The sequence below is a fragment of the Rattus norvegicus genome, chromosome 9 (assembly GCF_036323735.1).
Source record: "Rattus norvegicus strain BN/NHsdMcwi chromosome 9, GRCr8, whole genome shotgun sequence".
NCBI classification, from domain to species: Eukaryota; Metazoa; Chordata; class Mammalia; order Rodentia; family Muridae; genus Rattus; species Rattus norvegicus.
Window position 1 is genome coordinate 753,548 of NC_086027.1, and position 16,202 is coordinate 769,749.

Genomic DNA, 16,202 nt, shown 5'->3' on the forward strand with positions numbered 1-16,202 from the left:
TGAAGGTATTTTCTTTTCCACCTGCTCTTTTCTTCTAGTGGGTGACCCAGCAGCCTCCTCTCTTCCTTTACTGGACTTTTGATATGCACACTGTGCTGGTCCTAGATGGGCTATTGTCAGTTTGTATAGATTAGATTCCCCATAGATTCTGTCCCTGAGTTTGGATAACGGGAAACACATTCTTTTAGCCAAACAATAATGATCTGTTTGGCCACTATGCACTGTGTCTGCAGGGTCCTCAGTTATTATGAGCATGGTGGAAATGAACCTGCTTCTTAGAGAGATAAATTAAATCTACTATATATTCTTGCCCTGCTGTACACATGTATCCTGCTGTGTTCTACCTTTGCTGTCTCCTCCAGAGACCTCCACTTCATTCCTACCGCCTTTGTTCTGCCCCATGATTGCAATTCCTTCCACTCTTCAGAGTCTTCCACCTGGAGCCTGCTGCTCCCACTACTCCTATCCCTCTCCCTCCGTCCTCTTTATTCCTTACTCCTGGTCTCACCCCCTTCTCTTGCAACATTCCTATCTCCATGCATACTTGACTCTGCCACCCTACCCCATGACTTAGTAGTGACTGTCAGGGCACATTGTTAGCTTGATCTCCAGGAATAACTGTGTCACATAGGGTCTGTCCATATTGATGACCACCCCTGTGGAAAATGAGCCTAGAGTTCCTCCTTGGTTAGGGGACAGCCCATTGAGGATCCTAGTGGTGAAATGAGGAAAAGGTACAAATTGTGCCCCTGGGTACTTGTTTTAGAGGTGGTCATCCTAGACCCCCTTCCCCACATTCTGGCCCTCTTTGCCCCTATAAACTCAAAATGAAAGGCTGATTTAACCATTCAAAAATGTAAGGCTTTATTCAGAATTTCTATAAATCTACAAACAGAAAAAGGAGCACTCAGTGTGTGAAAAGTGGAGCAGGTCACAACGCTTGTAATTTACATGTAGAGAAATGCTTTTCCATCCTGAAGAGGCCCAATTGTGCATCTAGACAGGTCTCTATTTTGGCCTTCAAAAATAAGTTTTATAATTTCTTTCCTATAGATATCTGCTTTTTTTCCCCGTTTTTTTATTCTCCCAGTGAATCTCTTTGCTTTCCCTCTAAAGATCCAGCAGCAATTCTGATACACCTTCAACAGCAAGCATTAGTCAAGGCCTATAACATTAAAAAAAAGTTCTGTTCTGCACTCATTCTTGATATATTTATATTTGCCTATGCTGTTCTTAAATAACATGTTCACGTTGGTCAGAGTGTTCGGGTCTGTTTGGGTGGCAGGACTCCGTTAGCTGTATTTATTTTTCCTCACCACTAGTGCTCCCACCCCCAATCCCTACTTTCTTTGTCTCTGTATTTTGCGGCTGATCTTTGAAGCCCTGTCTGTAGTGGTGGTGATGCAGGTGAGGCTGTAGCACACTGGTACTGCCTTCCACTTCAGACGCTGTAGTTTGTACCTTAGTATGATGAAGCCCAGTTCACTTGAGCTTCAAGGGCACCAGAGAAATGGGGAGAACAATGCTTTAGTAACTTCTCCCATAGACCTGGACTGATGCTGGGGGACTCGGGGAGAGAAGAATTTTTTTTTCCTTTCTTCTTCTCTTTTTAACAATTCCAGTTTCATAAGAAAATCTAAGGAGATAATATTCCTTTAGTAGCATCAGGAGAGGTATATTTCCATTCTTTGAGAGAAAATATTGCCTCATGTCCTAGGGTCATCCTACAACTGTTGAACCGGCAAAAGCCAGAGAAACAGTATAGTTGCATTTCCTAAATCACCCAGATCTGTGTTGGTATTCGAGGCACCTGGGATAAGATGAAGGAGAGTTTATATTCCTTATCACTTGATACGTGTCTCTTGATACTTCAAAAAAAACTATTTGTTGTGTGTTTTAAACTGAGTCTCACCATGTAGCCCAGAAACTTGCTATATAGCATGGCTGGCTACAAATTCATGATCCTCTTGTCTTAGTCTCCTAAGGAAATAATTTTAGGTATGAACCACCAGACCTGGCTCTTCAAAGTAGTTTTGCTTTTTGGAGATGAAAAGTTGTTAAATGTATTTCTTTCTGTTTCTTCATACTGTCTTCACCAAATCTGATGATGTTTTCTAAATTTTCGGGTGTAAAGACTTGGGATGTGTATGTGTTAAGAGGAGATTCCACAGACTGGAATATTGAGTATAACACAGGATGGAAATGTACTCAAGACCCATGTGTGCCCTGCTGCAGATGGTAGGAGTGATGTGTCTTTGTGGCAGAGATTTGCAGACAGAATGAAGCTTGGTTCCAGATCTAAGAATTAGTCACATAACTGTTATCAAGGCTCGTTTCTAACAAGCTTTTTCTTTATAGGCCTGTTACTGCTGAGCTCAAAGTTAAGTTGGATAGTCTAGGATCTAGGCTCTTAGGATTAAGAGCAGTTGGATAGAAAGGTTTTGGGTCTATGGAAATTTTACATTACTTCTGTGATTTAGCTTTAGTTCACAATGTCAATATTTAAGTAACCCAGGACACTTGAACAGTGTGTTCCCCTTCTAGCCAACCCAGTTGCCCTCCCTGTAGGCATCTGCATGAGCCACCCAGGTGGCCTTCTTTATATTCTGTATCTCCTAACAACCTTTGAGCACTTTCAATGTGCTGATGGCCGTTAGACCATGCAGAGCACATCCCATTCATCTGATGGTTGTGCAGAACTCAGATAGATTCACAGCCTACTGTATCCTCATTTATACAGAAAGAAGCCTTTGCATGAGTGGGGCATCACTGCTCTCGAAAACTCCAGGCATCCAGGATTAGCAGTGGAACTGTAGCCTTAAGCCTGTCTCAGGGGTTACAAGGTCTGCTGTTTTAAAGTGATTATTACCATCTGTACTAATTAGGATTCTTTAAAAGTATAGTGCCCCTACCCCTACTATAATTATAAAAAGAATGTATTAGATCAGCTTACTTAATTAATACTCTGGAAATAGTAGCAATAGCTGCATCACACCAGAGAGGACCAAGAACCTGGTGTTTGCTTAGTTCCCGATGCTGCTGCCTCAGCAGTCTCAGTCTGATGCCAAAGAATCCTGGAGGATTCCTGGAGAGTCACTGGTCCTCAGCCCACATTGGCAGGTTGGGCATGCTTATTCTAATACCTGAAGGAAAACAGCAGCATTATGAAGTAAATTCATTGAGTAGCAAGAGGCAAGGCCAATGGAGCAAAAGGCAAATGATTATTTGGTGTGTGAGCCCCTGAGATAAGGCCAGAGAAGGTGGTAGAGCTCAGAGTTACAGATGCTCAGGAATAGGGAACATGGGAGTGGTAGGGTTCACTGTATGGTAAGAAATCTCCCATATAGTCTAGAATGTTTGAACACTTCATTAGGAGGTGCTGCTTGGGAAATTTAGGTGGTATAACCTTGTTAGAAGTGTGTCACTGGAATGGCTAAGATCAAAAACTCAGGTGACAGCAGATGCTGGCGAGGATGCGGAGAAAGAGGAACACTCCTCCATTGTTGGTGGGATTGCAGACTGGTACAATCATTCTGGAAATCAGTCTGGAGGTTCCTCAGAAAATTGGACATTGAACTGCCTGAGGATCCAGCTATACCTCTCTTGGGCATATACCCAAAAGATGCCCCAACATATAAAAAAGACAAGTGCTCCACTATGTTCATCGCAGCCTTATTTATAATAGCCAGAAGCTGGAAAGAACCCAGAGGAACAGAGGAATCCCTTCAACAGAGGAATGGATACAGAAAATGTGGTACATCTACACAATGGAATATTACTCAGCTATCAAAAACAATGACTTTATGAAATTCGTAGGCAAATGGTTGGAACTGGAAAATATCATCCTGAGTGAGGTAACCCAATCACAGAAAAACACACATGGTATGCACTCATTGATAAGTGGCTATTAGCCCAAATGCTTGAATTACCCTAGATGCCTAGAACAAATGAAACTCAAGACGGATGATCAAAATGTGAATGCTTCACTCCTTCTTTAAAAGGGGAACAAGAATACCCTTGGCAGGGAATAGAGAAGCAAAGATTAAAACAGACACAGAAGGAACACCCATTCAGAGCCTGCCCCACATGTGGCCCATACATATACAGCCATCCAATTAGACAAGATGGATGAAACAAAGAAGTGCAGGCCAACAGGAGCCGGATGTAGATCGCTCCTGAGAGACACAGCCAGAATACAGCAAATACAGAGGCGAATGCCAGCAGCAAACCACTGAACTGAGAATAGGACCCCTGTTGAAGGAATCAGAGAAAGAACTGGAAGAGCTTGAAGGGGCTCAAGACCCCATATGTACAACAATGCCAAGCAACCAGAGCTTCCAGGGACTAAGCCACTACCTAAAGACTATACATGGACTGACCCTGGACTCTGACCTCATAGGTAGCAATGAATATCCTAGTAAGAGCACCAGTGGAAGGGGAAGCCCTGGGTCCTGCTAAGACTGAACCCCCAGTGAACTAGACTGTTGGGGGGAGGGCGGCAATGGGGGGAGGATGGGGAGGGGAACACCCATAAAGAAGGGGAGGGAGAGGGATTAGGGAGATGTTTGCCCGGAAACCGGGAAAGGGAATAACACTCGAAATGTAAATAAGAAATACTCAAGTTAATAAAAAAAAAAGAAAGAAAGTTAAAAAAAAAAAAAAAAGAAGTGTGTCACTGGAAAGTCATGTGGTAGTTGAGGTTTGCTTTTCCTGCTTGGTGTGTATAGTAAAGGATGTTTGCTCTCAGTCTTCTGTTTCTGATAACATGCCTGTTCCTTCTCCACCTAATGGACTCTTATCCTTCTGGACCTGTAATCCCAAATAAGCCTTTAGTTCTAGAAGTTGGCATAGTGCTTTGTCATAGCAACAGAAAAGTAATCTGAGTTTGGAGGGAACATTGGACTGCAGTGGTCATGCAGGACTTGGCTGTGCTGAGTGTAGGGCAATGGTTTCATATAATCAGCAGCCTTAGATCATGTACAGTCTAGTACTCAGGAATGGTGCAGAGCAAGCTTGCCTTAGCATCTTTCTGCTTTCCATTAGAAAGACCACTCTGTGTTGAGATACAGACCATTTAAGGATGTGCAAGTATTACGGAAGAAATCAGAAGGTACTCTCGGTTAGGGAGGCTGCTATTACAATGATAGTTAAATTACAGCATGAATTTTGAAGGGAAATTCAAACAATAGCAGTAGGAGTTCATGACGTAAGCCTAAGGGGTATGAACCACTGATAATGATTTTGTAACTGGGATTTGGGACTTATCTATCAGCAGAGGCTGACTATAGGTTGGGACTTATAGGGCCAGGCTAGAGACACAAGGAAGTCTGATTAGTCTTTTGCTGTGCAGGAGACACAGAATGTAACAGTCACAGCTTTCATTCACCATTGTTGTTAGTACCTGTTTGCATGCACACACAGACCTGCTCTGTGAGGATAGAGGAGGCTGCAGTTAGAGTGTGGGCAGCCCTATTGGGTGAGGTTCCTGTTGCCTGGCCTTTAGCACCTCAACTTTGCCTGTAGTAGGAAGTAGAAGGGAAGCTAATGTATTTCTGCATATCTCCTTCCCCCTCTCAGTTTGAAGAATGAAAACCAGCACCTTGAACCTTTTGACTAGTTAGACCAGAGGTGCACTGCTGCTTTTACTTGCTGGATGTTCTCTTGTGCTGGGAGGGAGGAGGATTTTAATTGGGCCAGCAGAGCTCATCCAGGGTTTTTGTCACATGTTTACCACCATACGCAGTCTTTGCCTTATTGAGGTTTTGAAGCTATGCAAGGCCCGTTTTCACAGGGAGCAGCTGATGTTTCATGGTGCTGGGGGAGTAATGCAGTTAGATTGTCAGCAACTTCATTCACTGGGGGGTCGAGATTTCCTCAAGTCTATGTCTTGTTCCCTCCTGTGCCTAAAGACAGCTTGCCTGTATGAATCGGTTGCTTTTGATAAGGGAGGTGGGCTGGTTGTAATGCAGCTCATACTGTTTCAGTGCTGGAAATGATGTCTGAACATCTGTGGACTTAAAAGGGTGTTGGATCCAGCTCTACTCTAATTCAGGGTGTTTCACCACTTTTACTACAGTTATATTGTATCATGGCCTTTGTGGGTTGGGAATTCATGTCTGAAGCTCTGGTCCGATTAAATCAGACAGCCAATGAGAAAAGACTCACCAGCACATGGCTTCTTGGCTAACTCTGGAATGACACACTCAGCACTGGCTGTCAGTGTGTCCGCACACAGACACACACATAGACACATAGACACACTCTCTCTCTCTCTCTCTCTCTCTCTCTCTCTCTCTCTCTCTCTCCCCCTCTCTCTCTCCCTCTCTCCCCCCTCTCTCCCCCACTCTCCCCCTCTCTCTCCCCCTCTCTTGCCCTCGCCCTGTCCAGCCTTCTTCCATGATGACCCGGCCCTCTAACTGACTGTCCTAGCAGGTGAGGAAGCACTAGGTTGGCTGTGCCCAGCTTCAGAAGTCACTTCTGTTCTCCTTGTAGTCAAAGCACATAAAGCCCATGGAGCTCAGAGATGGGACACAGAGCTACAGACTGTTGGGACAAGTATTATAAATGCAGCCTTGGAGTCTCCATGATGGCTTGAATGAGAATGGCTCCATAGACTCATATATTTGAATACTTAGTCCCCAGTTAGTTGAACTGTTTGTGAAGGATAGGAGATGTGACCTTGTGGATTTGTCACAAGGGTGGGCGTTTGTGAAGGATAGGAGATGTGACCTTGTGGGTTTGTCACAAGGGTGGGCGTTTGTGAAGGATTGGAGATGTGACCTTGTGGGTTTGGTGGGCGTTTGTGAAGGATAGGAGATGTGACCTTGTTGTGGGTTTGTCACAAGGGTGGGCGTTTGTGAAGGATAGGAGATGTGACCTTGTGGGTTTGGTGGGCGTTTGTGAAGGATAGGAGATGTGACCTTGTGGGTTTGGTGGGCGTTTGAGGTTTTCGTTTGGTTTTTTGTTGTTATTGTTGCTGTTTTTCGTTTTTGAGCTGAAAATGTAACAAATTTTAATTTCACTATTAACAACTCTTTAAGAAATAATTTCAGAGCTAATCTCATCTCACCAATAAGAAGAAAATGGCAAGATGCCCACTCTTTTAACTTTTACTTAACACAGTACTAGCCATAGCCAGAACAACTAAGTAACAAAAAGAAAAGGCACTCAAAATGGAAAAGAAGTTTAAAATAACTTTGCAGACAGTATAATCTTATATATAAGTCCCCAAAACTCCACCAAAAACATTAAAATGAACATAAAAATCCAATTACTTCACCACATAAAATCAAAATATAACAGTCAGCAGTCTTTCTAAATATTGATTCATCCTATTCATGAAAACAAGATATCTGGATTTTCCTCATTTATTTGCACCTTTTATTATTTCATCCTTGTTTTATAGTTTTCAAATGTAAATCTTCTTAATTTTATGTTTTACTTTTTTTAGATAAATGAGATTACTTTCTCAGTTTTGTTTGTGGGGCTTTGAGGTTTTAAGAGCTCACATTATTCCCAGTTAGTATTTTTCTCACTCTGCTTAGGGATCAGGTACAAGTTCCTCACCACTGCTTCAGCACCATGCCTACCTGCTGCCTTTCTCCCTGCCAGGATGCTCTGTAGACGCACCCTCTAAAACTATAAGTTCTCTCCCTCCTCCCCTCCATGAAATGCTTTCTGAAAGTTGCTGTGATGGTTTGAATAAGAACAGACCCCATAGGCTCCTATATTGGAATGTTTAGTTACCAGGGAGCAGAAGTCTTTGAAAGGATGCGAAGAAGTAGGAAGGTGTGGCCTTGTTAGAAGTGTGTCACTCAGGAAGGGCTTCAATGAAGAAGAGGAGGATAAGCAAAGCCCATTCTTTGTCCTTCACTCTGCTTGAAGATCAAAATGGAACTCAGCTACTGCTGCAGCACCATGGTCCCCACTGTGATAATAAACCACTGAGGCTAAACAGGCCCCCAGTTATGTGCTTTCTTCTATAAAGGTCGTGTTAGTCATGGCGTCTCTTCACAGCAATAGAACAGGTACTGAGACCGTCCCTTTGTATAAAAACACAGTGACACCGTAGAGCTTTTCCAGAACCACTGGGTCAGGTGAGACATTTGGTTCACTGAACTCAGAAGGACTAGAGGCAGGCACTAAGCTATGCAGACAGAGCAGAATGAGTGCAGCAGTATTGTTCTGGAGCTTCCTCTGCCAGCTATACTTGGAATGAGTTTAGGGTACTCTCTGTTTGTACAATTTCTGTTCTGAATATTTTCTAAATTAAACTGATGGTTACAATAGCTGCTCATCTTCCTGAACTGCTGAGTGTCCTCCATAAGGGAGTAGGCTTACTGCCCACCTGGAACTTCCTTTAGGGTAATGACACACTGAAACACTTGTCACATGGCATCAGGGGTGGGAATCAGCTTCAAGGACAGTTTTGAAATGAGCATAGTGCCATTCTTCCCTGCAGATAGTTTTTAAGTGAATATAAATAAGGTCTGTGTGGTAGCTTATACCAATAATTTCAACACTCAAAGAGTTTGAAGTGGGCAGATTACCACAGGTTCTAGTTGTCTTAGGCTACTAATAAGACCCAGTTTTAAAAGCAAACCATTCAGGTAGAGAGTGGTAGTGCACACCTTTAATCCAGAAGCAAGTGGATCTGTGATTCCAGGACCAGCAGGTGCTATATAGCAAGTTACAGGCCAGTCAAGTCTGCATAATGAGGCTGAATGAAAAATAATAACAGAAGTTTTAGAAATGCTTTAATCAGTATATCTTATTTTAAATTTTCAGATTTCTTACTTTCTTCACCCTTTAGTGTGCAAGTTCAGTTTTTCCCCCTACTACTTCCCTCCTCTTCTGCTTGGGAAGTTTTGGTGTTTGTTTGTTTGTTTGTTTGTTTGTTTGTTTTGGGGGGACTGGTCAGCTACATTCTTGACAATGAGGTTTATTGGGAAGGATGCTTTGGATACTGATAACTAGTCAGTATCCAGTGGCAACAAAAAGATACCTGGACCCACTGGAAACTAATCTTTAGGTCTTCCAGTTTCATACAGAACCCAGCCATGTCAGCAAGGAGATCTGTACTCACTGTGTGTAAATTACCAATACCTGAACAGGAAATAATGTTAGGACTCCACATTCACAGCAAAGGTGTCTATGAAGTAGTCCTCTGCATGGCCTAGTACTGGTTCAATATCTCTTCTGTAAAATAACTGGGGCCAGACCTGTTTCATATTTTCAGAGGTTTTTTGTTTGTTTGTTTGCTTGTTTTTGTTTGGGGGTTTGTTTTTTTTTTTTTTTTTTTTGAAAGAGGAATATTTGCATGTCCTTGAGTTATCTTAGGAAGGGAACTGACTATAAACACAGGATTCATTTGTTTCTTATGTGTGCAGTCTGAAGATAATTTTATACAATATTCTAAATAAATTTCAGCGTGAACTGAATTTCATGTATGAAATTTCCTGATTGTAGTAACGTCATGCCAAGGTTCAATGTTTTGCATTTGGGCACATGTCAGATTCCAGATTTTTTTTCTTTTTTTTTTTTTTCTTTTTTCTTTTTTTTCCGGAGCTGGGGACCGAACCCAGGGCCTTGCGCTTGCTAGGCAAGCGCTCTACCACTGAGCTAAATCCCCAACCCCTAGATTCCAGATTTTGAATTAGGGGTTTTCCAGATTTTTATGTGTTTAGATCATGTATGGTAAGATGTCGTTGTTGGGTCAGGACTAATTCTGTGCAGTTATTAGAGGCAACTGTGCTTAGGCACCTGGTTGATAGCCTGCCTGTCAAGTGCCTGTGACCAGAGAGGATGAGAGCTGAAGTCAGTGGGTAAAGGCTGAGGGCTGGGTGAATACAGCCCAGTGGGCTTCTTTGGGTTCTGTGTGCATCAACACCATGCATAGGGAGAGCTTGAATAAAACTCTGGGTCTTCAAGGTGTGCAATTCTTTTACATTTCCTTCCTCTTCCTTCCTGCCTGCCTTTCTTCCTTCTGCCCGCCCTTTCTCCCTTTCTTTTTTAAAGGAATGAATCTTTCTTAAAACAGAATGTTGAGGACAAAATGTTTTTCAAAGCACATCCTTGAATTCCAAATGCCAGAGCTACAAGAATACGTGGAAATCTTATTTTCTTCTTTTTATAGTCGATTTTTCTGAAAACAGACTATATGTTTTATTGTCTTTGTAAACACTGATTTTTTTTTAGTGAACTTTGAATAGCATTTAAAAGTTAAAATTTGATCAGTTGGAATCACAGAGTATTGTAGATTTAAACACTGATATATATTTTTTTTTCTCCTTTCTCTTGCAGCTGTTTGGGGCAACTTTGTTAACATGAGGTAATTGTTTTTAATTGGGCATTATGGTTGGGTTTCATAGACTCAGTTGGACTGTGGGTTAATTGAGTATATTTTCGGTGAAGCTGTTGTGCTATTTACACATCTGGGTGTTTCATGTAATGTCTTCTGTGGGTGTTCTCAAGGCATACAACTGACTTTAGAGTCTATCTTGGAAAGTTCAGATGGAAACGATGGTCACTTAGTGTTGCCTGCCTCCAGCCTCCTCCTCCCGTAGATGTACATACACAGTTGACACTTGCTTTTACTACTCACACGTAAAGTGCATTCTAGGTGACTTGAGTGACAACATAGGGCCTTTTGCACAGTTCTTCTAGAAGGATAATGTCTTAGAGAAATCATGGTTGCTTTTTTGCCTAAGGGAGCCAGTTACAAGTTGAGTCTTCCCTATCTCCAAAATGCTTGGTTTAGATTAAAGTTTGTTTATTTTCTTTTTCATATTTTGGAATATTTTTGCATGTAAAATGAAATTGTGTGGGCTAGAACCCATGTTTAAACACAGGTTTCACATGTGTTTCTTACATGTAAATAGCCTGAAAGTGACTTTATAGATACTTTTGGTAAGCCTGTGTTTTGATCTGGACTTTTCACTTGATGTGAGCTGTGGAACTGTCTTATTGGTGCTTATTGTGTATCAGATTTCAGAGCATTTTGGGATGTTTGGATTTTCAGATTCAGGAATGCTTGGTTTATACTAGATGTGGTTGTCTAGACATCCTTTCTTTCTGGGGTTAAAGCTTGTGGTACCCTCTAAGTTGAGTGACCATGGTTTTTTTTTTTTTTTTTTTTTTTTTGTTGTTTCTGTTTTACTTATTTTTTGGGCATAATATTACAATGAAGTACAGGCTACTTTTGAACTTACAGTGTAGCCCAGGTTGACTCAAGTCCATGATCCTCTGGGCTTAGCTTTCTAAGCATCAGGGTTAGAGCCATTCATTACTGAATTGGCCTTAACTTTTTAAAAAAATAAGCAGGGGGTATACTTGCAAATATCCAAGTTCCAAGTAGGAATTCTTGTGTACCAAATTAAAAAATAACATTTAAAACATCAGGTGAGGGGTTAGGGATTTAGCTCAGTGGTAGAGCGCTTACCTAGCAAGTGCAAGGCCCTGGGTTCGGTCCCCAGCTCTGAAAAAAAAAAAAAGGAAAAAAAAATCAGGTGAATAAGCATTCATTGTGCAAGCAGATTTGCTATAATAGAACAGTTTTCTGTTTAAAGAAACATTTGTGTCACCTTGTTATCTCCTAGTATCAGATATGGAACAGTAGCTGTTTGTGATGGGAGGTTGGCTTTGAAATCTTCAAGCTTCTCACTAGAAACAAACTGACTTCCCCAGCCCCCAGCAGCCTCTTCTTATGGAATTGGGTTTGTAAGACGGGTGAGGCTCTGTTGATCTGATTCCCACTGCCAGTGTGTGTCCACTAAGAAAGATAGCTGTGTGTGGAGAGGCGAGGTGCTCAGGTCTCATTGAGAGGTACTCTGTTTTTACTTGGAATAACTCCATTTTGTGTTAAATCCCTGAGAAAGACCAGTAGACAAACACAGGCTCCTATAGACACTCTACATCCTGCATCATAAAATTTCTTGTGGGGTGTAACATGGGTGAGATTATTTAGTTTAATAGAAACAATCTGTTGGATAAAACCACTTGATCACAGATCTGAGGAGATCCCTTCACACTGTTACTGGTGAGCAGTACTTGAACAAGGCAGAGGGTCTGTAAGTAGGATTTGTTTTGGGCTAACATCTCGAAGGCACAAAGTCTTTCAACTGATTTCAGTTCTCTAGCTTTCTGCTCAACAGGTCTATCCAGGAAAATGGTGAACTAAAGATTGAAAGCAAGATTGAAGAGGTTAGTCTACTCTCTGCTTTGTTTCTATTTCATTTGTGTGTCTGTCCATTTCCTTTCCTCCGTGATTCTGTTCAGTGCTCCTGAAACTCAAACATCATTCAGTTCTGTAAGGAGACTTTCTGTTTGTTAGTCTCCAGACCATCTGCCCTATTCAAATCTGTTTTGCTCATGCCACCTGACCCTCCATTGTTAAGCTAGGACAAAAGTAGTGGAAGGCCTGTTTGCTTTAAAATTGATTTTGTTCTTGTTCCAGATTATTGAACCATTAAGAGAGAAAATCAGAGATTTGGAAAAAAGGTATGCACCCTTTTTTTTTGGTTTTACCTTTAAAAAAAATGTCTAGATGTATGCCAGGAAATATTGGTGTTTAGAATGTTCTTCTCAGTTGAATTCATTATATAGGAAAGTTACATACGAACTTAGAGGGCATAAAAAATTCTCAAAAGGGATCTTTTCCTTCTGTAAGAAGCTAAGTTCTTAAACCTTGAATGTAGTGGTAGTTGTTTAGAGACAAGGTCTGTTTTCATTGCTCAGAATCTCACTGTGTCCTTATTGACCTGGAGTTCTCAGTTCTCCTACCTTAGTCTGAATTACAAACATTATCATTAAGAACTATTTTCTTTGAAAGCAATGGATTTCCTTTAGGAAAACAAAAGGGAGATTTTGTTTGTTTGCTACTTGTTTGAAGTTAATTTTTACTCTGATTTTGCCGAAGTCTAATGAGATCCTAAGTTTAAAAAAAAAAAAAAAAGTCCTTCTACACTTAGGCCTAGGACATACTTCAGTGGAAAGTGCTTACCCTGTAAGAATGAGGGCTGGAGTTAGGAACCCCCAAACCCACATGAAAATCCTATAGAGGTGCAGCTCCTGCAGTGCTGGTGAGACAGTTGATTCTCCTGCCCAGTGCTCTGTTTTCCTCATGATTAGCCCCCCCATACACACACCTTCTTGTCCCCACCCCACACTCTTTTTTGTTGTTGTTGTTGTTGTTAATTTTTGGTAAGACACTGACTCCAGTTAGTGATTCTTGCTGAAATGATGTTGACTGATCTTGTTGGCCTTATCTTGTGCAACTAACCATAGCTGCTGTGAGTTCATGGTGCAGTGGTCATGCTGTGTCCACCCAGCAGCACTCCACATCCTCCTCTGGCTCCTAGAGTCTTTCTCCTACATGTACAGTTCTGTGAGCCTCGGGGTGGGGGCATGGATTTGACACTTAAGGTTGAGTACCAAACAGTCCATTGTTCTCAGCACTTGGACAGCTCATGAGTCTGTACATTAACTATTGCCAACTTGGAACAGAGGTGACTCTGGCCAAGGTTAAGATAAGCTCTAATCTAAGGCATTTAGAAAAAGGAAGAGTATATTTGAGCTTATGGGTCCCAGGGCTGAATCCATGATGGCAATAAGTGATAGACATAGCAGTGAGAACTGAAGCTGAGAACTTAGATCTCAAACCTCAACTAGGAAACAGAAAGGAAGAGAGGGAGGGAGGAAGGGAGGGAAGGAGGGAGACCATACCACCTAAACCTCCACAAACAGCACCAACAACTGGGAACCAAGAATTAACATGCAGGACATTTCTCTTTCAAAGCATCCACTCCTTCAAAGTAGTCCACTCCCTGGCCTCCATAAAGCAAATGCATTTTGTCAAGCTTTAAAGGTCCCTTTAGTCTTTTACAGTTACAACACTGTTAAAAGGGCCATAATCTCTTATGAGATTCCATGTAGTATATTAATCGCAACCTCCTATAAAATCAAAAAATAAATTGTATACCCTTAACATATAGTGACACAAAAGATACATTACTCTTTTCAAATGGAAGAATGGGGGCATAGTGAGGAAACACTGGAGTAAGCAAGACTTAAAACCATTGAGCAAACTCCATATCCTATAGTTCATGTCTGAATTTTGGAACTTTAATTTTAAAGGGTTTAGATGACTCTACTCCTCCAAATTTGTTATCTTTCTTGGGCTCCTTCAACTTTTCTGTATACCACATCCCTTGGCAGGAACCATGGCCCTGGCATCTCCCATGTCTTGTGGCTTCCAACACAGCCTAAGTTTTACTTTATAACTTCACAAAGTAACTTCTCAGGGCCTTCACATAGGGACTTCCCTGGCACATGCTGACTGGCAGTTGGAGGCTCTGAGACTGCAGTGGATGATTCCGTAACCCCCTCACTCCTAACATCCTTGTGCCTCTAAAGACAGCACAGTATGGAAACATTGTCAAGTTTAGCTGCCCTCAGGTGGACCCCAGCCCCAGAACCACATCAATGTCAGTTTTGATTGAAGTTGCCTTTCAGAAGCAGAAACGGCCTTATGCTTTTTGTTCTTTTGAAGTTGGAGGCTTGGCTGGGTGGGCTCTCACCCTGAGTATACCCTTCCCGTTCACTGTTCCAATTCAGATCAACCTTCTCCATTGCGGGGGTTAGACTTTTTAATGACTGCAGCCTCTCTTCTGCCAAGTTTTGTCTATACCATTTTAAGGTTTTCAGTGTCCCTTTGCTCGGAAAACTAAACATTTTGTATTTTTGCTGCCCTGTTTGCTCTTTTTTATTGTAGACCCATATAAGACTGACTGCTAATAACCATACTGCAGGATCTATGATAGGGCTGTCTGGAAATCTCCTTCGCTTTTACGTTTACCATGGTCAGATTCTTAGGACAAGGACAGAAGGCTGTCACATTCTTTGCCACAATATCACAAAACAGTCTTTAACAGTTGCTAGTGTTGTTCTTCTCTGAAGCCTCTGGAACTAGGCCTCTGCTGTCTGTCTGTCTGACTCTCAGTACTGTCTTCCAGGTGCCTATTTTTGGTTTTTGTTTTTTTGTTTTGTTTTGTTTTTTGGTTCTTTTTTTCAGAGCTGGGGACCGAACCCAGGGCCTTGCGCTTCCTAGGTAAGCGCTCTACCGCTGAGCTAAATCCCCAGCCCCCAGGTGCCTGTTATAATGGCCTAGGGGTTCTTTTTGTGTAGGGTGAGTAACAGATCTAGTTTCATTCTTCTGCATGTAGAAAGTCTATTTGTTGAAGATGCTTTTTTTCTTTGGTATGTAATTTTTGGCACCTTTGTTAAAAATCAGGTGGCTGTACTTTGGCCTTGTATCAAAGTCCTTGGCTCTTTGACCTTTGTGGCTGTTTTTGTGCCAGTACCATGCTGTTTTTACTACTATGGCTCTGTAGTTAACTTAAAATCAGGAACAGTGATACCCCCATAGTACTCTTTGCTTAGGATTTCTTTGGCTATCTGGGTCTTTGCTTCTATATGAATTTTAAGACCCCATCCCCACTCCTCGAAGCTGCAAAGAACATCATTAGAATTTGGGTATGGATTGCATTGAATTTATAGATTGGTTTGGGTAGAGTAGCTATGTTCACAGTATTAAGTTTGTCAGTTCATATGTATGGGAAGTCCACCCTTTAGTGGCTTTCTCATTTTCTTCAGCATCTTAAAGTTTATGTCACTGAGGTTTTCTCACATCCCTGGTTAGCTTTATTCCAAGATCTTTTGGTTTCTTTCTCAGTGTATTTGTCAATGATATATAGGAATGCTACTGAGTTTTTGATTGATTTTGTATCCTGCCTTTGCTTGAAAGTGTTTATCAGGTCTAAGAGTTTTCTGGTGGAGTCTCTAGGGTCTTTAGATATATCTTACGGTGATATCATCTACCAGCCATGATACTTTGGCCTCTTTCTTTCCTTGTTTGCCTTTTCCCTTCTCCTCCTGCCTTTCTACTCTAGCTAAGATTTCCAGTGCTATGCATTTCACCTTCAGTCTTGACTATGTTGAAATGTTTTCCTTCTATTCTGACTGTCTTCAGGACTTTTTTTTTTTTTTTTTTTTTTCGGAGCTGGGGACCGAACCCAGGGCCTTGCGCTCGCTAGGCAAGCGCTCTACCGCTGAGCTAAATCCCCAACCCCTGTCTTCAGGACTTTTAACATGAAAGGATGTTGGAAGACTTTTTTTGCATTTATGATCATGTGATCTCTGTCCTC

General features: G+C 41.7%; 1 protein-coding gene across 20 annotated transcripts in view; it reads left to right on the forward strand.

The window, feature by feature from the left end:
• Nucleotides 1-16,202, forward strand: part of Uxs1 (UDP-glucuronate decarboxylase 1) — a 77,382-nt gene that overhangs the window by 12,619 nt on the left and 48,561 nt on the right. For 6 of the 20 annotated variants that reach the window (XM_063266635.1, XM_006244296.5, XM_008766751.3 and 3 more), the window contains 3 exons: nt 10,303-10,330; nt 12,138-12,201; nt 12,455-12,498. The exons of 5 other annotated variants lie outside the window; for them this stretch is intronic. In XM_063266635.1, coding sequence (XP_063122705.1) covers nt 10,303-10,330; nt 12,138-12,201; nt 12,455-12,498 — 136 coding nt within the window. Of the gene's footprint in view, nt 1-10,302; nt 10,331-12,137; nt 12,202-12,454; nt 12,499-16,202 lie in introns of those variants that run through there. 9 more of the 20 variants (XM_063266636.1, XM_039083019.2, XM_017596272.3 and 6 more) reach the window with 3 other exon arrangements.